Genomic DNA, 24,237 nt, shown 5'->3' with positions numbered 1-24,237 from the left:
TTCCATGTTAAGTCGGTACTCTATTTTATTTATTATTTATTTACATTTTTAATGTTCACTCTTTATATATTTTTTTTATGTTCACTTCTTAAATAATTTTTTTAACCTAATTGTAAAATATCTTTTTAATACCTTTAGTGTACTGGTAAAGTCAAAAAGTTATGAACCCCTAAAATAATTGAAAGATGTTGAATGAAAATACTCTTCAAGTTGTATAAAAAAAAAAGTCAAAAAGTTGTAAAGTGTTGATAATAAACCAGAGAATAAAACTCTTTTTTGGTTCTAAATAAGTAATGCGATGACATTAAAGATTCAAATATAGAGATTTCTCTGCAAAACTACCTAAAATCATTATTACTTACCACTTCTGAAAACTTATTAGAAAACAAAACGCAATACTAGCGAAAGATATTAATCAGCAAATATGAGTTTGGTGTTTGTCATTTAAAATGACATAAGTTATGTCATTTTAGGAGAGAGATAGACACAGAAAAACAGAAATCACGGGAGAGAGAAAGTGGGTGATTTTTTTAATTTGAAATTCAAATTTTCTGTGTCTGTATCTCTCTTAAAATGACTTAACTTTCTGTCATTTAAAATGACAAACACTCTTTCCCATCAAGTATATGTTAAAAATATATTGCTTAAAAAAGAATGAGAGAGAAACATAAAGAAATAACATAAAAGTGTGATCCATAGACCATGGAACATGTGGCTGGGGACAAATTAGTCCATGTCCTCTACTACATTCAAATAACTAGCCGTTGAGGCCGGTTGGCCGCTGCTGTTACAAATAAACTTTGCTTACAGTTTTAGTTTTTTTATTTTTATTGCAACTAATTAATATTTTCATACTTCATGCATTTACTTTGCATTGATTTTTTTTTTTTTATATTTTATACATGATATATGGAAAGTGTTGCTCCATTATTTCGAATAATGAATCTAGCTGGTAGAGTTTAATCGTAAATGTAAGTACGTAACATTATTTTAGAATAATTTGAATTTGTCAAAATTCAAATGTAATTACTGAATAAGTAAAAATGATGGATATTACTTGATTATCTAAGAATCAATATTAATTTCAACTCGTTTTGCAAAAATAAAATTAACTGTTATTTTCCTTACTTTTTCTGAAACTTCGTTGAATTTATACGCGGTGAAATGGGCAGGGCCTTTTAGGGTGAACCGAAGAATGTCCTTATATTGGGCTTCAAAATTCAATTGTCAAGTTAGTACATTCCAACATGACAAAACCCAAAATGAAGACCAGATGGGAGAAAACATCAAGACAAGTTGGAAACAAGTTACAAATTATAAAAACAATAATAGTGCTCATATAATACACGTGATAATGTATGGGTGGAGCCAGAATTTATTTTTTTATAGATCAAAGATTAATAAGTTTTAAATGTTTTACAAGTTCTTATTTTTATCAAAAAAAAATTGCATAAGTTGGTAACAATATCTAAGTTATTCATTTATGGATATTATCTAAGTTGGTAACAATATCATCCTCAACCCTACTTCCCTCTAACCTTAAAGCATGTTTTTTTCTTAATTCAAATTTGACATTTAGTGAAGAACAGTGACCATTTTGTCACTGTTCACAATATTATTCAGAATGTCACACGTACAGTAAAAATTCCCAGAATGCCAAGCAGGCTAATTCGCTCCACAGTGTAGCGAATTACGTGTGCTGGTGTGGCACGTTTCTGTTGGTCACGTAATTCGTTATAGGGGCCAGCGAATTACGTGGTCAAATGTCAGTCCATGTCTGGTCAATGGCAAGACATGTGTCACCACCTACATAATTCGCTATACTGTGCAGCAAATTATGTACAACGCTCACCTACAACACTAATGTGCATGTGTGTCACTTGTCAAGTATGCACAAATTTGCTACACAGGGTAGCGAATTCTGAGCCTATTTAAACCCCACCTTCCCCCACCCTCTACTCTTACTCTCTCCATCACTCCCTCTCTCTCAAAGTTATATTCTCTCTTTAAAAGTTAGGTTGAATTTATTTAATTTTTATTTATTAACAATTTTTTTAATTTATTATTTATGCATTATTAATTTTAGAATATTATTTAGGGTTGAGATTTGAAACCTTAGGATAGAAAATTTGTTAATTTATTAAAGGCATAAATGGATAGTTGTAATTTATTTAATTGTTATGTATTAAATTTTTTAAATTACTTATTTACGCATTCTTAGTTTTTGAATATTATTTAGGGTTGAGAATTGAAACCTTAGGCTAGAAAATTTGTTAATTTATTTAAGGCATAAATGATTAGTTGTAATTTATTTAATTGTTATGTATTAATTTTTTTAATGTATTATTTATGCATTCTTAGTTTTTGAATATTATTTAGGGCTGAGAATTGAAACCTTAGGTTAGTAAATTTGTTAATTTATGTAAGGCATAAGATAGAAAAAAATGTACTTTATATTTCTAATTTTATTAATATTTACATTAGGTATTGACACCATAGGTTAGATGCTATTTAATACTTTTACTTTATAATGTAGGATATAGGCAAAGTGGGAATGTTATTATATTAGTTAAATATCTACATTTAATTGAGGATAATAATTAAAAATGTAGGTTAGGTAATTAGTTATTATTTATTGAAAATAATAATATGAAATTATATTGTGTAGTGTAAAACGTCTTGAAAATAATACTTAGGATAGGATTATAATATTGGGACATAATGAATAATATTAAAAAAATTTAAGAATGTGTTAGGATAAAATAATTGCTATTTTATTTTAGGTTAGGTGATAAATTATTATATATTGAAACAAATGTTGTTATATATTTTAGGTTAGGTTAGGTAATGTTGTATTTTAATTTAGGTTACGAAACCGTAGGTTAGAAAATATTTCGGGTGAATTATGTAATATATTTAAATTTAAAATACAAGTTATTACGATATTTTTTATTTTAATATTATTTTTATTGTTAATATATGTTATTGTGACTATATAAGTGATTAAATTAATTTTAAATTATCCCTAATATCATTTAATTATTCTTTTAAATATTTTCTCCCACTATAATAAACAATGCTGACTAAAACATTCCTACTGTCACTCATTGTGAAAGAGTAGAAAAAAAAAATAACATTCAAAGATGATACACCTTGATACAGCTGTATATATAAACGGAAACTTCGTAGTCGGTGGTGGAGGCACCTGAAATGAAAATGTTGGAATATATAGTACTTAATTCGCTAGAAAGAATAGCAAATTACACAATATAATCTGATGTGCCCCTTAGCGAATTACTGGGGGAAGACACATGTCTGTTCTTTGTCAGAACTGCACCTAATTTGCTATGAGTCACAGCGAATTCAGTTGCATAATTCACTATTTGGTATAGCGAATTATGCAGGGTGTTGACACGTGTCCTGACACAGACTGGACAAGGACTGACATTTGAACACGTAATTCGCTGGCCCCTGTAGCGAATTACGTGCCAACAGAAACGTGCCACATCAGCACACATAATTCGCTGCACAGTGTAGCAAATTATGAAGGTGGTGACACGTGTCCTGGCACTGACTAGACAGGGACTGACATTTGACCATGTAATTCGCTGACCCTTGTAGCGAATTACGGCGCCAATAAAAACGTGTCACATCAGCACACGTAATTCGCTGTACTACAGAGCGAATTCGCCTGTGTGGCATTCTGGAAATTTTTACTGTTTGCGTGACATTCTGATAAATAATATTGTAAACAGTGGCAAAATGGTCACTGTTCCCATTTAGTGATGTCCTTAAACTAGGGGCATGTTTGGTGCATAGTATAGGATAAAGCTTGATAGTATAAGACCTGATAGTATAAATTATATAAGACCTGATTAAATTTTAATACTATCCAGCGTTTGGTATGTTATTGTATAAGATAATATCCTTTAAAATACTATCCAGCGTTTGGTATGGTATTGTATAAGATAATATCTTCCAATATTTAAAAAAATAATATATTAATTTTTTTATTTTAAGATATTAATATTGAAATGATATATTAGTTCTTGAGAATTGTATTTGTAAGCAATACTAATACACCAACCCCTTATCAGGCTTAATTTCATCCTCTTTAGGCTTGATTAAGTTATACATTATTTTGATGTATTAAGGGGTTCTGCTGTATAAGTTTATATTATATGATTATTATACTAAACAACTGAAAATGTCATAACGTATAATATAAGCTTATAGTATCAAACTTTATACATTACACCAAACAGCCATAGAAGTTACTTTTCATCAATTCCCGTTATCTCATTATCATTAACTGCAAAGGACTCGAGGTTTCCATTTTTAACGCAAGTGATTTTTTTCACTCTATCAAACAAGTTAATTTGTTGTATACATGCTTTTTGTAAGCGGTACAATTAATTCTATACTCTTTCCACAAACACATGATTAATGCATTTGCAGATGATATGACTTGGCAATTCTATGATCCCTCTTGACGCACTCAACTTAAGTGAATGATTTTGTAATATGACTGTAACCCCAGTTGCCACATTTAGACGAGCATGAAGTGCAATGTTGTAAAGGCAGCGTAGCCTCTTTCGCTTTCTAGCATATTCACTCAACTACTTTTGTCATTAGCCACCAAATAACCTCACTACTCTAGCACACCAAGGAAAACTTAATATCAATCTTCATAATTTATAACTTGAAATGATTTTCTTTAAATATTTGCTTGTTAGGTCAACTCATGCGTATGCATGATATTAACAAATGTATTATCACTGTTAGAGTTATATAAAATTATTAATATAGCTTTATTCAACAACTTAAATTTTTGAATTAAATTAATTTTTTACATGATCTTAGAGTCTCATGATACATCATCTATCTTTCAAGCCAAATAGGTTCTCTTATAAGAAAATATATTAGAGTTATATAAAATTATTAATATAACTTCATCTAACATCTTAAATTTTTAGTTTGAATTGGTTGTTTACACTATCGCTAATCAAGGGTCATATTTCATGAAGTAAAATTCGCAAATGAAATATTGAATTATTAGAATGGATCTCGATGACATGAACTTGAAAGGACAGAAGAATTATTAATTATCTAAAAGCAGGAGTGGATGTTTTATCTTTAAAAAAAAAAAAAAAAAAGGTAGGATAAGATGTATCCATATTTGTTTTTATTTAAAGAATGTGGGAGTAGGTGAGTATATCTGGTTAGGCATGAAATGTTGTTTAATAGAACGCATAAAGCAGTGAAAAGGATGATGGGAATGCCAAATTTTCAATAGCCTTTGTTAAATTTAACTATTCTTACCTAAATTAACTTCTAAATGGATATTCATCTACCCGGGCAGATATGCTGAACAATGTAACTAAATGAAAACGGCAAAACTAATCTTTTTCTCTATCAATCGAAATTGATAGCATATCCTCTCTCTCTCTCACGCAAACAAACAAACAAGTGAGAATCTTATAAAATTTTATTTCATTTAATATTCTGTTAATAAATGTTGAATATCTTATTTTCGAAATGAAACTACTCGCTATCAATATCTTGACAAAGCCATTTATGTTTATTCAATGTAAGTGCAAATTGCAATATTAAAAAGTCTAACATGGCACCCACATGTCCTTTCAATCCTCAAATATTCAAAGAAGAGCCTGAAATATATTAATAATTTAGTGTTTATAGTAGCTTTATTGGTCAATAATTTTCATTTGGGCGTCTAATGTCTGAAAGCTTCATACGCAAATTACGGCATCGATATACCCAGTGTGTCAAAAATGAAAAGGCACATGAAAGAAAGTACCCCAATACACGCACGACGTGACGCACCTTGTGCTCAAGCGGGTCGCATCCATCCTCATCGATCCCAAAAGAGAAAGGGAAAGAAAGGGCAAGAACAAAAGACAAAGGGGGTAAAGCAAACAGATTTTTCCATTTGTATCTCTATTATTGGGGAGTCCTTCAAGCCACGCGTAGCAACTAGCAAAGGGAAAATAATTCAATGAGTGAAGAGCCAATACTACTGTAGTGCTGTTAATAGAAATAGGCCATTCATTGGAATTTAAAATTCAGAACACAACAAATTATTGGAGTTTAGTTAATGTCAGATAATTAAATAAGTAAGGTTGAGAATATGTGTTTAATTTTTTTATATTATTTTTGGGATGAATTTAAAATCTTAATCCTGTTCACGATGATGTGGTTAAAATATCTAAACAAAAACAACCAGACCACTAACCATATGATCAATTCTTAGAGTTTATTTCGACTTAATAGTTCGACTTTTAGTATATAGTTGCAGTTAAATATTTGGTATGAATTTTTATTTTTATTCAATTCGTTTTGATTAAATTAGTCGATTAGTCATGAACTGAGAGAGATTTGTTCAAAAACCCGGACCGACCCGGGAATCGATAAATCGATCATATAACCAGTCCGGTTGAAGCAACAGACCGGTCATACATCAGAACCGATGTGACCCGGCCGGTTTTCATGAAAACCGGTGACCCGGTCGGTTAACCGATGATCCAGCCCGGTCTTAAAAAAAAATCTAATGTTTTTTTTCAAAAAAAAAATCATAATGGACATATTTGAATATTTTTTTGCTTATTGACATACATAAGTTATGTACCTACAACACTAATATTATCTCAATTATGCACTATGCAGAAAATTTTGATTTAATTTATAGTTATAGATGTCGTTTTCTGAACATAAAGCTCCGTATCACGATCATTATATTTTTGTTTGATCATTTATTGGATAATAATATGTTATTTATTATTTTTATATTAAAATTTGTAACATTTTTTTTAAATATTTGAGTATGTTTATAATTTTTTAATATAAATTATAAAATTACATATAATTACTGGATAATGCGGTAGAACCAGTAACCCAGTACCTCAACCGAGTCAATGACCAGGCCGATTTTAATAATATTGCATCAGTGTATAATTTCAGTGCTCTCATAGTTGGTTCTTCTTTATCTGAAGTAATAAAAGTGATATTTATATGACATTAATTATACAGGAAAGATAAGAAAAATAATAATGTATAGGTTTTCTAGTAAGTAATATATATCGCTCAATATTACGGGGATATTGAAAATGTTTTTCTATATTGAATGAAACTTGATATATTTTGAGCATGTGAATGTGAGAATATGTGTTCGATCCTTTTTAATATTATCTTTGGAAGAGATTTAAAACCTTAATTCTGGACCTGCTTCGAATAAGATTGCCTCCCATAAAAAATACATGTGATTTATCTATAAAAAAATATGTCATATTTTCAATTGCAATTCTATGTTGCATTTATGTAAGGATTTGGTTATGGATTTCTTATAATAAATATAGGATTTATTTTTTTATATCTCCAACGATTTCAAAATTACATCATTTTGCGATTGAAAAAATTAATAAATGGTAGTTTAGAAATTTTGTTTACTTCTTGTTATATTAATTATATGAAAGCATCCTTTATTAATTCTCTTAATTCTCAAAATGAATCTCGAAACAATAAATTTATTAATATATTTAGAGAAAATAAAGTTATCATATAAAAAATACATTTATACCATTTCATATTTTTTTAAAGACACAATTGAGGGTTATTCCTTATTTTTGGAGTTAACTCAACCATAAATCCCGAATTACCTTCTTAAGGCGAGTTGGTTCCTTTGATATTTTCACAAATTTCGATTTTTTGAGTCGGCTATAAGACTAATCCGGAGTATAGGACAAGTCATGGATAAAGAACATCTCTCAAATGTGACATGTGATGATCGAATCAAGACTCTTTTCTTTCTATTTAGTCAGTTCCCTTGCTACCAACTGAGTTACCATCATTTAATAACAATTGAGGGTTATTAATCAGTGAAGTAGTGACTTCATCAGTTTGCCTGCACGTATTTTTTATTTTTTTAAACTACGTGATACCTCCAAGTTATTTTGAATAGATGAGTGACGCAGGAGACCACTCCATGATTAATCCTTTATTATATGCTCAACTTTGGTGTAAAATAGTTGCACAATACATTGGCGAAGCATATGCCATGGGACCCCCGAACGTAGAAAAAAGAGTAGGATTCTAGAACTAAAGTGCAAAAGCTAGCTCTTGTATAAGCGGTCGGTTTTTGATATTATGCTAGAAAATATCTCTACTTCTAGACTCTTTAGTTGCATACGGTTTTTAGTGATCAAATTTGGTTTTATCCTTTTCTTCAAGTAAAAAACATAGAGAACATTAATGATGCTTTATGCGATTATACACTTTCTTAATTGGATAGCCGAGGAATTTTCAAGGGAACTACGTAAGAAATAAGAGAAATGGAACTACTTGACATATAGTCAAGCCTCTATTAAGTTTTATCGGAATTACAACAAATTATGTGAAACCATTTCAATCATTTATAAAATACAACTGATGAATGAAAATGATAACAAATATTTTACTCATGACAGTAAACTAAGTTTCTAGGTGAACAACAATGAGACCCTTTGGCTGTTCATTGAAACAGTGACCAAAATGTCACTGTTCATCAACTTTTTTATTTAAATGTTACGCGAATAGTTTTATTTTTCAATCTGCCACGGGGGCGAGTTCGATACCCGATGTAGCGAACTCGATTTGCTGACATGTCACATTTCTAGTGGATAACAAGTAGCAAATTAAAAACTTTGAAGGTCGCTACCTAGGTAGCGAACTTGGTTAAAACCAAGTTCGCTACTCCGTGTAGCGAATTCGATGTTCATTAGAAACGTGACACGTCAGCAAACTGAGTTCACTACACCGGATAACAAACTTGTCTCGTAACAAATTGAGAAATAAAATTGTTCACGTGGTATTTAAGTAAAAAAATTGGTTAACAATATCACTTTGATCACTGTTCCATGTTCATCGATCCGAGATGAAAAATGAAGAATCTTCTTGTAAGTCAAACTCGGTACCCGAGACTGTGTGCACACCATCCGAGAACATCAGTTTAAATTGGAAAAAATACAGACATTTACTTCCTCCAACATGCTATCAAAAAAATTAAATAATACACGATTAAATTATAATACATATATTTGGAAACATTATGAGGAAGTAATAATAGAAATAGAGAAGAACAGGACACAATTGCAGTCCCTGAAAGTCATGGGTGGGGACTGTGTCAGTTCTGTATGTAAAGAAAAATAAAATCTGATAAGAAAAATAAAGAAAAAGTCACAAGCATCATGTCCCCACCTGCAACAACAAAGCGCACTCAAATCCAATCTCATTGGTCTCTCTCTCTCTCTCCACAAAAAATCCTACAAAATAAAATAGTGCCCTCCCTCTACGTACATATATATATTCCATTTCCATATATACTCTTCAAAGTTCAAAGTACCTACACAATAAACAAAACAAAAGCACTTACTCACAGAAGCTCCCAGTAGCTCCAAACGCGCTCGCATCTAAATTTTCCATTATTAAGCAGCAGCCGTATATTCTATTGATCCTTCTTTCCCTTTTACATTTTTCATCTATCTATACCCTTTTAGTTTTACATTAACAAAGGTGTGGTTTTGTTCCCTCAACACCACCTCGATTCACGAACTGGGGTGGGGTGTCCATTGATTGTGGATTAGAGTCACAAGCATATTCCACTTTGACTTTGGAGTCCAACTGGCTCAGAGCCTAAGGCAGGTAAAAGCACAACAACATCTCTTTTTTTCTTTTTCTTTTTTTACCCCCAATTTTTGTGTCATGTTTCTCTCTGAATACTTGTTTGTTTCTAATTTGTTGTGCTTTTTTGCTGAGTGATTTAGAGAATTTAGGTGAGTTCGTTTTGGGATTCTGTGACACGACCTGGGTCATCGCGCTTTTTTTTTACTTTGCTTTCCCTGTTTCCTCCCTTGGATTCCGATGGTAGGGTTTTTTGTGTGTGTAGAACAACAGAATAAAGTTGGTAGCTTTATTGGAATCTGGTCAAATCTGGCGCTACCCTTTATTGTTTTGGCTGGTTTTTAAGTTTTGGCCGGCTTTGGGTTTGAGTTCACTTGAAACTTTCAATTTTTGAGGCTGAGGCTGGGGTTCTGGTTCCTGATTCTCAATTCTGTGTTTTATCTGCTCTTAGCTGTAAAAGTTTAAGGTTTGACCCGGTGTTGTTGTTTCTGAATTGCCTTCTTTCCTGTTAGTTTAACAACGTTTTGGAGGAATTCAAATTGAAGCTTCCTACTTCTCTTTCACATTTTGGGGTTGAGTATTGCCTTCTTTCTTTCTTCCTTCCTTTCATTTTACGTACTTCACATACTGAAAAATTTCTGTCTATTTTGGATCTGCTTAAACCTTGGTTGTAGAGCAGTTTATTCAAGCTGTGTTTGGCTGTTTTGGTACTGGAATAGTGAATTTTGAGTTGTTCAAGGTTTTTCCACTGGTATTTAATCTAATTCCTGTTTCTTGGGTATTGGGTTTTAAGTTTTAATAATCCTTTGTAGAGTTAGTTTGAAGCTTTGCGTAACATAGGGTGACTTGATTTTCTTGAAGTTCTTGTGTTTTTTGCCAGGTTCCCAGTCACAGTGATATCATGGAGTCTCCACAATCTGTTGTGTCACCATTCAGGAGCTCTGTCTTGGGTGAGGGTGAGAAGTACAAGTCTGATGTTTTAACACGAAGCCCTGGTCCCTTGTCTAAGGACATTGAAGTCAATGGAAAGGAAGCTGTCATGTCTAATAGCGAGGAATTCATTGGTGTTGTTGATGTTTACATACATCAGGCCAGGGACATTCAAAACATCTGCATATACCACAAGCAAGATGTTTATGCTAAGATTTTCTTGACTAGTAATCCTGAGAATACTATCTCTACCAAGACTATCAATGGAGGAGGAAGGAACCCTGTCTTTAATGAGAATCTTCGTCTAAGCGTTAGGACAATTGATTCTGTTCTCAAATGTGAGATTTGGATGCTGAGCAGGGTGAGGAATTATCTTGAAGACCAGTTGCTTGGTTTTGCTTTGGTGCCTTTGTGTGAAGTACTGGTGAAAGATGGGAAACTAGGGAAAGAATTCTCTCTATCTTCAACTGATCTATTCCATTCTCCAGCAGGTTTTGTTCAATTGTCTCTTGCTTATAGTGGTGTTTTGCCTGATGTTATGACAATTTCTGCAATGCCTACTGAGTTGGCCACAAATGGCACTGAGAAGGACTCTGATACATGCGAGTCACTGATCAGAGATTTAGATAAAATTGAGTTCCCAGATCCAAAAATTGTAAATGAAGACCACTTGATGGTTTCAGAATATTTTGGCATTCCATGTGAGGAGAGTCAGTGCTCTGATAGCTTGACCACTACTGATGCTGAAAATCTTAGTTCTGAAGCAGGTGTTCAACTTGTGGAAAGCTTCTCAGCATGCAGTGTTGAGTCTCTCCAACCTCCTAAGGTTGATTCTCCACCAAGTAGTGTGTCAACAAATGGGGTTTCCTCTCCTTCAGTGGCTGCAAGCTCAGAATCATCTGATGGTGCTGCTTCTAAGTCTCCCCTTCAGGAACAAGTTTCAGGCACCAAAGAGAAAAGTGTGGATGTCAAAGATGGTGAGAGTGATTCCTCAAACGTTGTGCTGAATGAATCATTCCCGAAGCCTGTTGTGACTATGAACATTGAGCCAGAGCCAAAGTTGGTGCAACAGGATATAGTAGACATGTACATGAAAAGCATGCACCAATTCACCGAGTCATTAGCAAAAATGAAGCTTCCTATGGACTTTGAAAGTGGACCAACTAATTCAGGAAACTCAAGCTCTGAACAGAAACTACAGGCTTCAAAGAGTGGCAACTCCCGTGTATTTTATGGGAGCCGTGCTTTCTTCTGAGCTTTTGCTTCCCTGGTGACTTAGATTTCAGAACGAAAATTGATATCAGTAGTGAAATGAAATAATGTATTATCCAGTGTGGTTCTCTCTTCTGTACTTCTTGATATGTTATAGGTGACACGGATCTTAACTTTGTACTCTCACAGACTTGGTCCTATCTTAACTGCTACATGAACTTTATCTGTCTTAACGTTATTTCCTTGTGTTCCTTTTTGTTTTGAATGTCAATAATTGTGTAATCGGATTTCATCCAACATAAGGTTTATGTTATGTACAATGGTGCCAAATTAAAATCGGTTACCATGGTCCCGCATTCACATGGTGAATGCTAAAGTTGATGGGACCAAATCATCTTTGATTTTACTTTCGTCTATATCAAAACGAACAAGAGTGCCATTCAGCATCATGGATTTTTTTTTCGGTAAATAAATAGTAACCGTTAGATGTACGGAAATCAACGGTTGAGATGAGGAGTAAGAGTTGTAAGTCTTACTCTAGAGTCAAAAGATCTCTTCCCATATATATATATATATATATGATAATCTCATTACCCTCACGAGCAAGATCACGCCCTTCATTCTGAGCTTATACACACGCTTCGAGAGCTACTCGATTAGCTACGGCACCTGGTGTATTTCCCCTCATTCAGAGCACCGCCCTGTCAAGGCGGAAGTTGCGGGTTCGAGCCCGTCAATAACTTTGGGCCTTAAAGCCTTATGATCTTTTGTCCGAGTTCAACAACTTTGGAATGATCATGTTTATTCTTAATGAAATTGACATACTCTCAGAAGATGTTAAGTATGGTAGAAATCCTTGTTGATGAAATTAAAATCTACTACTGTAAATCTAAGACCAATATCTGAGCTCCCTTTTAATGTATGGGAGAACTTCAAATATATGTCAAATTCATGCAATTTGACCAGTATCCCTGTATGTTTCGCCCACCACATTCCAAACTTAGCAAAACCCTTCACATGAGTGTCATATTATTTTTTGTCTAGGATATCTGCAATTATAAGTTGCTGAATGATTCTTAAAACTTTCTGTCAAGTACTTCAATATAGTAACCTAACTGTCCTCCAAGCTACTCTATCGTAGGTTCCATTAATGCTGATTGAAATGAGGTTCTTCTCAGGACTGTAAGTTGCTACGTGTTGATTCTCTATAGCCATTGTTCTAATGTGAAGCTACGCCTACAACACTGAATAAGAAAAATTGAATTAGAAAAAGGGTAGCCAGGCAAAATTCTAAAATTCCAAGATAGTGTAGCTTTAAGAGTTGGAGTGCAGCTTAAAATATAAACAGTTTGTATGAAATGGGGATATATAATGCGCGATATATTTAGCTGAGAATTAGGATCTGATGGATCTTATTCACATAACGTATTTCAGGTTTTAGCATTATCTTCACAAGGTCACTAGCCTCTAAGTTCTCAAATACCTTTGAAGTTTGAACCCACTCCAGAAATCATGCTCAGAAAAAGTCCTCTCAAAATTTTTCTCCAGTTCCTTTCTGCCAATAAAATCAATACTTTTTTGCTAATGATACTTTCTGACACCACATAACCTCTCATAATGTGATATTAGAAAATCCAACTCATCAGAAGCCCAAATTCAATTAATTCTAACACCTAACACTTGTTTATATCTGCAGAAGAGCAGCTAGTCCATCCATTCCAATTCTTGTCCTCTCCTCCAAAAGTTATATAGACTTCAAAGAATGTTGGATTGGCTTTGTTGGGCTGAAAATCTGTTCAAAGGACACTTCAAAGTTGGATACATTCGACACCAGTCCCACTGAACTAATTTCCACACCGTAGCATACATAGCAAGATTGCAAGATGTACCGACTTTGCTGTAGTGACAGTGGATTTGTATCTTTTCACGTGAAAAAATTGGTGATGTGGTCACGTTATTTGATCATGACTACTCATTTAAAAATCATATATTTTTCTTTCTTTTTTTTTTCATTTAAAAATAATTAACATGATCACTTGATTACTTTTCTTTTGTACGTTAGAAGATCCAAATTCAGAGTGACAGTAGCGCTGAAAATATTTTCAAACATATTGTGTTTAAGGCAGGGGTGGACTCATATATGTGCAATTGTCTGCACTTGCAGACATAAGTTTGTGGGAATTTTTTTTTTCACATAGGGGGTTTGGTTTATAAATGGGGGAGGTGGTTTCATTTTTTTGCAAAATAGAAAAGGAGGTTTTATTTTTTTAATAAAATATTATTCCATTTTTATAAGGGCTTTTGTTTTTTATTAAGAATTTTTTTTTAAAATAATTTGTTACTCAATTTTTTTATATTTTATTTATTTATTTTCTTTGTATATATCTAAATTTTTCTAATTGATTTTTTTCCGTTTATTTAATTTTAAATTTATTTGGATTCGATATTAAATGTTCACATTAACATGAAAAATAATTGCAATATTCAATATATCATCATAAATAACATTTGTTTTTCTATATAACCCTAATCAGCCGACGGACCCGATTATATCTAACAAATAAAATTGATAAAACCGATGATGAAGATATAATGCAATATTTTGAAGGAATGAAGAATCGAAGAATACTTTTGTAATTGTTTTATTGTAATAACTTAGTTGACTCTTGATTCTGTTTTTTTACGTTAAGTTGAAGTTTTCTTGTTTATATTCATTTGTTTTTTAATACATTTGAAGTTTTCTTTATAAAAAAAATTCGAGGGTGAATCCCCACCACTAAATGTATAAACATAAATAAAATTCTCTAGGTCCGCCACTGGTTTAAGGCATGATCCGAACAAGTTGACCTCTTAAGATTTCAGACTGACTCCTGCCATATCAAATGATTTTGACTGTCATGTCAAGTTCTTACAGAGATTTTGTAAGAACTTGTTGGAGCAACCCTTGCTATATTCTCAACCTGTCAAAGAAGGTGTCACTTTGAGCAAAAATGTTCTCATTGGCATGTATTAACACAACACTTAAAAGTTAAAACTGTATTTATAACACAAATATAATAAAATTGTAGATAAATCATAATAAACTATAAAATCTTAATCAATATGGTTACATTTTTTAAATCAAAGAAATAATGCATATATTAATATAAAATAAATATTTGATATATAATCATAATTTATATTACCAAATTACGAAAACCAGTAATAAAAAAATTATCAATTAAATGTTTTTACAGAAAAATATTTCTACAACAGATAAGTTATCTATAATTACTCTCAAAACAACGTTGTTTTGAGATTGAAATATTAAAAAATTATAATTATAAAAACTATAATAATACTGAAATAAATTAAAATTACAAAAATACCATGATTTTCGTCTCAAAACAATGTCGTATTAGACTTACTGCAGATAACTTATCTGCGATAACTGCAGAAAAAGTGAAGCTATGTTTTTATTATTACAACTATTCTTTTTATGTCGACAAAAGTTTTCAACATTTTGATCTTAAAGCGATTTACACTCATCGCATTACAATTCACTGGTTAATAAAAATAAACTCGATTTGTAGATGATGGGGCAAGGATAATGGCCCATAACACTTCTTTTATTTGATTATTTGGTTTTTGTTTATCTCTTAATAACCTAGAATACCAATAAAGTCCAATACAATTAATAGATAGTCTGATTCTTTAAATATGTTGATAGAGATTTGATTCTTAATTGTGTGTATAAAAAAAAAAAAAATTATTAAGAGAGACTATACTCACTTCGAGAATCTCGAGACCTGAGAAAAATTAGTCGAAGGATAGTTTTGGAAAACAAAAGAAAAGAAAAATTATTATAACCTAGAATCGAAGGTTTGATTTTAGCATAATGCTTGTACAAATATGGCATGGGATGTGGAACATGTCAACATGACAAGTTGGGAGCGATACCAAAAGATGTAAACTTATTCATAACAATTCATTTCTGACATCAACTTAGAAATTTGATTCACTTGCAATTGCAAAGGTCCCACAACAAACATATAACTAGCCTAATAATTCTGTGGGCTGTGACATGACCATTGGTAAGATCACAACTCTCAAAGAAACACAGGGCCCCAACGCCAATAGAAAAGCATTTGCTGTCACATACAGACACAGACAACATAAAAGCATTCTGGTAAGCTTTTCTGTGAACAACTCAACGTGGAAGAATATTGCTTGCTTCACTACGGAAACTTCAAGGTTGTGGCAATTCTTTAGCCAAGTTTATTGAATAAAATTAGGTTAGTAGAATCAAGCAAATTAAATGCACTAATTTAAAATTTCTATAAATTGGGTTGGTGACATCCATCTTTTCTTTGTCTTTTTCATTATGTTGGGATAATATTCATGACCAACTTAGGTACAACCCTTCCATCATCATCTAATCAAAGATTACACTGTACCGTTTAGCTCCTAAAGGATTATTTAAACACCCTTCTAATTTTATTTAAAACTTATTTTAGCCACTCTATTTTCTTCAATTGTCACACTAAATAAAATCTTTTGAATTTTGCATCGCAGACTTAGGTGGGAGATGAGGGGTTGCCGTCTCCCAAAGTTGAAAAGATTTTATGCTTAATATATATAATTCTGCAGATGAGACTTATATATAAAAATCAAATTTATACATATACTAAATTCTGTTATATAGCACCTCTTTAAAAAGTTTTTGATTCTGTCCCTGTAGTCTTGTAAATAAACTTTTTTTCTTCTTTGAATTTTATGACTTATTCATCAATTTGAACATTTTGTCCTTATTTGAACATTTTTAATAATAAGTTTGATACTTGTATAATGCTTCGTTAAATATTTTTATTTTACATTACAAAGCACATAATACTTTAACTTTTTGTGTCTCTCTTTTTTTAAGATGCTCAAAGAAAACACATTTAAAAAATAATGAAAGAATAAGCACGTTCTTTTTTCTTTTTTGTTAACTAAGTTATTTTCACATACATTATTTTGAAAATAACCTTCCGATTACTATCACAACTAGGTCCAACATTTGCCTTCTCCACGGGCACATTATTTTTAAAATTGTTTAAATGCACATATTAAACTTTATTTTTATGATAAATCACCTCCTTATCCTTTGTCACATTTAAAAAACTGAACTTTTGAGTATAATTATAGCATGTAAATATTCGGAAAATTGAATTGCTAAACATGCCATATATCCCTTGCATTTTCTCTAAGGTGTTTACCTAAGACAATTGCTTTTGAAAACAGTTATGGTATCAGTTATTTAAAATAATTTACAATTTTTTTAAAATTGAAAACTAGTTACTATAATTTTATGAAACTTTCTTATTTTAAATCAAATTTAAAGTCTTGCAAATATTATCATCAAAAGAAATATTGTTCACAAAAACGAGAAATTTACTATAACATTACTTTGAAAAGCATATAATTTGATAACCACTTTTTAGGAACATCTTGCACCAAATAAATTGGTAAAAAGTTGATAAACTCTACGAAGAGATAGATTCAAATAAATATAATTTTAATGAAACGTAAGAAAGAGGACCCCATGCCAACATCAAATGATATTGACCTAACTCCAACTCACCGAAAAGCAAAATTGCTCCTAATCATATCCCCAACCTCAAGTAAACTATTTAACATAAGAAATATTAGCTGTTTTAATAGCTACTACTATGAATGTAAGCAATTGTGTGTAGAGAGAGAGAGAGAGAAGAGGACCACATTGTCACGTGGTGTTTTAAGGGGGGAAACTGAAAGTGATAAAAGACAAATCCAGAAATCCTGATCCACATAAGGATAAGCTTCAACATGAACACAAACACATTAAGTTTAAGATCCAAATCCCAATTGTTATTAGAATGGAATTGCATGAAAGAAAACAACCAGAAAAACAAAATAACCATGAAGTTGCTATTGACAAACTTAAGCTACCTTAAGTTTCTATCTTGAACCATGGTCCAATATTTCAACCAATAAATTCAGGTCCATACATCCAATAACATGCTCAATAATTTCACCACAAAGTTGCCAAAACCAAACAAGAGGTGGAAAGAATTAAATTATATATGTGTAGATTCATAACAATCAGCAGGAAAAAAGATTTTGACTGTAAAAATAGACCAAGTGTACAGTTGTATAACACAAGTCTTACAAAAAATAATAACTGTCCAGTAACTTAATTATTTGATGGGGATCCTAGATGGTACCCCTCTCATGTTACAAACCTCATAAAATCAAACTGAACCTCACTTACAATTTGATCAGAAACGTGTCCCACAAATAAAGATGGTGACAAGAACAAATAGCTTTGCCAGGCATTACAGTGGCAAAAGAAAAAAATTCAAAAACTAATACACTATTATTGAACATACTAACGATGGTGCCCCTCTCCAGAGATGCACTTTTACACTATTGGAACCAATCTTCCTGAGTATATCCCGAATTCTGATTATACACCTCAATCAAATTCCAAGAAAGGAACCTATGCCTTGAAAAAACAAAAAGATGACAAAACAAAAATCCCAAACCTTACACAAAATCCATTGTAACTGATTTAGCTTATGTATACTTCAAATGAAAGAACACCCGTTAGCTATATATGTTGAATTTCCTTAATAGCTGATATCTCTAGAATGAAGGAGATGTATGAATTCACGATACCTCATTTTTTTTAACCGGTTTCCTTTGATCTACAGTTACCATGACATATCCAATTATCATATCTCCTAGGCAGCAATTCCTGAAGCAAGTGGAGATACAACAAAAGAAATTGAGTAATATACAGCGAAGTTAAATCAGAACATGTAAAAAATGTATTAGACATGCTCAAATATAAACCATTTCACAATAATATAATACGAGAATGGATAACCAACAACAAAATTCATGATCATTAATGAATCAAAGGAGTGTAATCTATCCTTCTGCATTTAATTACACAGTTTGAAACTCTCAATGCCTAATTCATGAGAAAATAATTATACACATTTAACATGAGCAAGAGTAATCCACACATGTATCTTTAGCATCTTGCAAGCTAATATAACTTCACATGAAACATCAAATTCCAATATCCTTAAATGAAAGTGATCAAGAAACCCAGGCTTAAATACAGGAAGCTAATGTTCTTTTAGATTGTAGTAATAATTTACAAGAAAGCTATCAAGAATCCAGGAAAAAGAAAAGAGATATGTTGCAAAAGTCAGGAATCTAGAGTATTTGGTATAATTAAAAGAAGACGCAAACAATGTTTCATAGGTATCTTTATCTATATCACAGTTACAAACATGCTGTTCAGAAGCACAATCGATTTATTTTTCAACTTCCTTCAGACTAGTTCATAAGCTAAAACATTAAAAAGTTAAAAACACACAATTGATTTTATTAAAAAGAAAAGAAAAGAAACAAACAGCAAAACATTCATAAACTAAGATCTAATTTTCTTCAGGAGAGAAGAATCTAGCCAAAGATCTGACCTCTATTAGATTGTCTACTTGTTACATTGTAGTTTCCAATAAAACCCTCAGAACTCTTTACTGGATCATCTGAAGTTATACCACCAAGTCCATAACCAAATGAACCAGAACCATCCATCTCAGAAGCAGCAGACGGCCAAGTTGAGTCACTGTAAACTGAACCACTGCGGTACAAGTTCCCGTAGGATCCTTCATAACCACCAGTTGGCGCAGTAAAAGCTGAGGACTGAGTCACACTTGCGCTGCTGTTCCTTTCATATCCTCCCCCTCCTAATCCGATGCTGCTATCTCCACCTTCATAAACATTACTCCAATTACTATAGCCAGAAGCAGCTCCTCCACCCTGGGTTGGAACAGATGGACCCCAATTTGTCCCACTATTTCCGATTGAAACACCGAAAGCTCCACTTCCAGATCCCAAGTAAGCACCAGAACTGAGGGGGTTATTGGCAGCATTATTCAGGCCTCCATTTCCCCAGACATTCCGAGAAGTTGAGTTCATAAGAGAATCACTTCTCCCGTTGCCCCCACTATAGCCAATAGGAGTAGTATATCTGCTAGAGTTGCCACTGTAGAAAGGACTAATCCGACCATATCCTAGACTGCTCCCATAATTGGAAGTCCCTCCATAGCTTGGGTTCAATCCTGAATCCAAATTCACTCCCATTCCATAACCACTGGAGCCAAATGGGGTAAACCCACTTCTACCACTAGTAAGTGGACTAAATCTACCATCCATCCTAACTCCATATCCTCCAATTGGATTCATATTAAAACCCTGAGCATAACTGTTTAGGTAGGTACTGGCTCTATTCAAACCATAGTTATATCCTATCAACGGGCTCCGGCTAGGTCCAGGGGATAGCTCTTTGGGAACTGCCCTCTTGACCTCAACCATCTTTCCATTGAGTTCATGAAATGTTCTATGAAGAACTCTGTCCACAGCTTCTTCTGAATCATAAGTGATGAAGCCAAAACCTCTTGGCCTCTGGGTATTGTGATCATACATTACTACAACATCAGTAATTGTACCAAACTGGTCAAAATACATCTTAAAATCACTTTCCGTGATTGTTGATGGTAAACCTCCAACAAAAATCTTTTTTGTGCGTCCAGGACCAGGAGATCCTTGGACACCACCCGACTGTCTATTTATAGTGTTCTGATCATCCCTAGGAACAGCCTTCTTAGCTTCAACCTGAAAATTAAGAGCACAACACAAGATCAAAGTCTGCAAGCCATTTTTAGTTTCCTATCCTATAAGCAAAAAAAAGTCAAGCTTGTTATAATGCTCATTTAAAAATTCAAGCAACAAAAGTTGCTGAGAATCAGCTCAATGGAGCCAAAAGTGAACATGATTTATATCAAACCAACAAAGTAGAAAATATAAAAGTAGGGAAATAATAATCTCTATCAGTAACAAAAAATTTAGCCAGATGGCATTACTGCAGGGCCAAAGAAAATGTATTGACACAATGCCTAGTACATCTATAATGAAAAAACTCACTGTACGGCCATCAATTATGTGCTTATCCACAATGACTCTTTCTGCAACAGCAGGATCAGCAAAGACAACAAAACCGAAACCTCGAGCACGACCTGTTGAGCGATCTCTCATGATCACAGCCTCTATCACCTCTCCATATTTCCCAAAATATTCTTTGAGACGCTCCTCATCAGTATCCCAGGAAATTCCCCCAATGAAGAGCTTGCCAAGATCCGATTCCATCTGTTTTGATACCAACCATAACCAGTTAACCATCAATCATTGATTCCATTGAACAGATTCAAACAAACCATTCATTTTGAGTCAGAATTTTCATGCCAACCAAAAACAGAAACATAATAAGTATAAATTTCAATACACATAATCTAAATTATTCAGTGATGGGCTGTCCCAGAACCAATCTAAATGCATAGCTTATTGGATAATGTATAATTGAGCTCAATCTTCAGAAAAATTCAATCTTTCACCAGCAAGAGCAAATCAAAGCGATCAGAAATGCAGATTACATAAATCTGTGAAGATGGGTCACCTTATCTTAAAACTCAGACAGAACCCAGTTGATGCTTCTATCAAATACGAAGTGGGTTTTGTCAAATTCGATCTGAGAGAATCGGATCTTTGGAGCATCAATCAAGAACGGAACCAGAATATCTAATCCAGCAAATAAAATAAATTTATATTTTATTTTTTCAATTTTCAATTTTCTTTTCTGAGATCAGAGAAGAAATTCAGAAAAGCTGAAGAAATCAAGGAACAAAAAGGGAACAACCCAAATGGAAAATTGACCATTCAAGGATGAATGGAAGGTAATTGAAACAAAAAAAATAATAACAAGGAGAGGCTATGTGAAAATTTGAATGGTAGGAAAATCTGAGAATGAGAATGAAAACAGAGGATGTGGTCTCATCCTCTTTGTTGCTTTTTTATCCTTGCTTCCACTACCCTTAATTAAATGAAAAAGAAATGAAATTTGAAGCAAAGATGGGCTAAGACAATAGACAATATATTTAAGAGAGAGAGAGAGAGAGGAAGACACTGCAAATCTTCTGGTGCAAGAATATTTGGAGGACCAACAGATGACAACATGTTCTGATGTTTTAAAATAATTAATATCTATAATAGAAATTCAAATCATGTATTTTTTTTTAAATAATACCAAATTTTAAAAATGAAATATATATATATATATATATATATATATATATATATAGAGAGAGAGAGAAAGAGAGGGAGGATATGATCCTTTGTAGGGGTGGTAAACGAGTCAAGGGCGTTTGGCTCGGCTCGTAAATGCATGAGCTCGTTTAATAAAAGCTCGTGTTGGAATCAGGCTTGGACTTGTATAAAAGCTCGTTTAATAAAAAAGCCTCAGACTCTAATTCAGAAGCTCGGCCTTAGAGTCTCTCAGGCTAGCCTAGTATATAAATATTTATTTATATTTTTTATACTACTTGTAATAACTCTCTCTCATCAATTTATTTCACCCCATTTTATTGGTTTAACAGACTTTTTGAATGATTTTGTTCTATATTATGCTATTTGGATATATATATTGAATTTATGTATATTTATGGAATTACTAGTGTTGTTCTATATTATCCTTCATCCTCCTTCACACAAACAAACCCACAAAAACTCATTCGTTCCACTGTGCACTTCTCGTTTGTATCAATTTATTTTATTTTATTTATTTTATTTTTATTTTTGTTGGCACTTTTTTTATAATGGGCTAAGATAATATAATCTGTTATCTACCTTCTCTCACTTTAATTTTTTTTATTTATTGTAGACTTTGTAAATTATTGCTGCAAATTGGAAGCTAAGATTTCTATCTGGAAATTGATTTTTTGTGGAATTATGTTCTCTTATTTTTATTCTTTAACATGCTAACAGGCTAAGACAGGCTTCACACATGCTTTTATTTTTTGTAAATAAACCAGGCCACAAGCCAATATTATATTCGTAACAGGTAACAGGCTAAGGCCAGTCGGATACGTTTAAATACAGGCTTGTCCCGTTAAGATCAAAGCTCGGCTCGGCCCGTTAACACCCCTAATCCTTTGACACCGGTGTCTAATTTTGAAATTTGACACCAAATCCAATTCGTTGATTTCCGTCAATCAACGATTATCATTTATTGGGAATTAATAAGTGATTCTCAATAAATGATAATCGTTGATTGACGAAAATCAATGGTTAGGATTTGGTGCCAAATTTTAAAATTTGACATCGGTGTCAAAGGATCCTATCTCATATATATATATATATATATATATATATATATATATATATATATATATATATATATATAAGTTAGCATTTCTCCGGCCACTTGAGTAGGGATGTAAATAGGCCAGGCCTATGTAAAAAAATATTGGGCTTGGCCTGGCCTGCTAGCCTGTGTAGGCTCAAATTACAAGTCTGGTCTGATCTGTATTTAAAAAAGAAAAGTCTTGGTCTATGCGTGTTAGCCTATTTAAACCTATTAAACATTCAATAACTAAAATAATATTACTTTATTATTCAAAATTATTAAAATAATAATTTTATTTAAAATAAATAATATGATATAGGTCGGCCTATAGGCTTATAGACCCGACATGTACAAAAAATCTATGGCCTGCTTTTTAAATAGATTTTATTTAAAGTATAGGCCTGGTTTAATTAACTATTTTTAATAGGCCAAGTCTGGCCTAATATAGGCTAGGTCATAGGCCTCTGTAGGTCGGCCTAACCCTGTTACACCCATACACTTGAGATAAGCTTATATCAAGCTATCCCTTTTTAAGTATGTGTTGCAGGTAGTACATAGTTATAATATTAAAGTTGTTTTTTTTTTCTCTCTCTCCTGAGTCATTTTTCAAAACCCTTAAAATGACGTAGTTTTGAGGTTACAGAAGATAACTTTATCTCCTGTGACAGTTGAAATAAAAACCCCTATATATACATACATATATATATATATATAAGATTAATATTTCTCATGTTGTATGAGATAATTTTATCTCCTACATACGTATAAAAGTGTGTGGGTCCATGTTTTCTTTTTTATCTTACAACATGAGAAACATTAATCCTATATATATATTTATATTGTAAGAAAAAATAAAATTAGGATTATATGAAATTAGAACACAAAAATATTTAACTTTACTTATTTTAGACATGATTCTTGATGTGTATGCTCCTGTATTCCTATGTAGTTCACACCATTCCCAGTACACAATCGTCGACAGGTCAAGTTGTGGAGCGATTGTTTCACACATTCTGTGAATATAGACGGATATAGCCAAATTTATTAATCATAGTCCACTTCCTATCATGGACCTATGGGTTAGGCCTACATTGTTATTCATATTAATATCCAAGTCCAAACAAAATGATCACTTAATCAAGTGAAAATATATAATGCAGCTCAAATAG

At 32.5% G+C, this 24,237-nt stretch overlaps 2 protein-coding genes across 8 annotated transcripts; one reads left to right on the top strand and one right to left on the bottom strand.

Annotated features, from left to right (window-relative positions):
* Positions 1-9,401: 9,401 nt before the first annotated feature.
* LOC133317781 (uncharacterized) lies at positions 9,402-12,107 on the top strand. Of its 6 annotated transcripts, XM_061519663.1 has the most exons (3): positions 9,709-10,244; positions 10,352-10,423; positions 10,553-12,107. In XM_061519663.1, the coding sequence occupies exon 3, from the start codon at positions 10,574-10,576 to the stop codon at positions 11,855-11,857; it is 1,284 nt and encodes a 427-aa protein (XP_061375647.1). In that variant the 5' UTR covers positions 9,709-10,244; positions 10,352-10,423; positions 10,553-10,573; the 3' UTR covers positions 11,858-12,107. The 6 variants fall into 6 exon arrangements, with proteins under 6 accessions (XP_061375645.1, XP_061375648.1, XP_061375647.1 ...); XM_061519661.1 differs by lacking the exons at positions 9,709-10,244; positions 10,352-10,423 and adding an exon at positions 9,402-9,693; XM_061519664.1 differs by lacking the exons at positions 9,709-10,244; positions 10,352-10,423 and adding an exon at positions 9,402-9,693 and having other exon boundaries at positions 10,534-12,107.
* A 5,838-nt stretch (positions 12,108-17,945) lies between these two features.
* On the bottom strand, positions 17,946-21,069 carry LOC133317776 (heterogeneous nuclear ribonucleoprotein 1). Of its 2 annotated transcripts, none has more exons than XM_061519654.1 (3): positions 20,815-21,069; positions 19,308-20,505; positions 17,946-18,571 (listed from the first exon to the last, which is right to left on the bottom strand). In XM_061519654.1, the coding sequence occupies exons 1-3, from the start codon at positions 21,067-21,069 to the stop codon at positions 18,558-18,560; spliced, it is 1,467 nt and encodes a 488-aa protein (XP_061375638.1). In that variant the 3' UTR covers positions 17,946-18,557. The 2 variants fall into 2 exon arrangements, with proteins under 2 accessions (XP_061375638.1, XP_061375639.1); XM_061519655.1 differs by having other exon boundaries at positions 20,820-20,919.
* Positions 21,070-24,237: the final 3,168 nt, after the last annotated feature.

This window comes from Gastrolobium bilobum, unplaced genomic scaffold (genome assembly GCF_033153095.1).
Source record: "Gastrolobium bilobum isolate Gb01-03AN ecotype WA unplaced genomic scaffold, APGP_CSIRO_Gbil_v1 utg1481, whole genome shotgun sequence".
Classification (NCBI taxonomy): Eukaryota; Viridiplantae; Streptophyta; class Magnoliopsida; order Fabales; family Fabaceae; genus Gastrolobium; species Gastrolobium bilobum.
The sequence above is the reverse complement of the archived record's forward strand: the minus strand, read 5'-3'. Positions and strand labels throughout refer to the sequence as shown.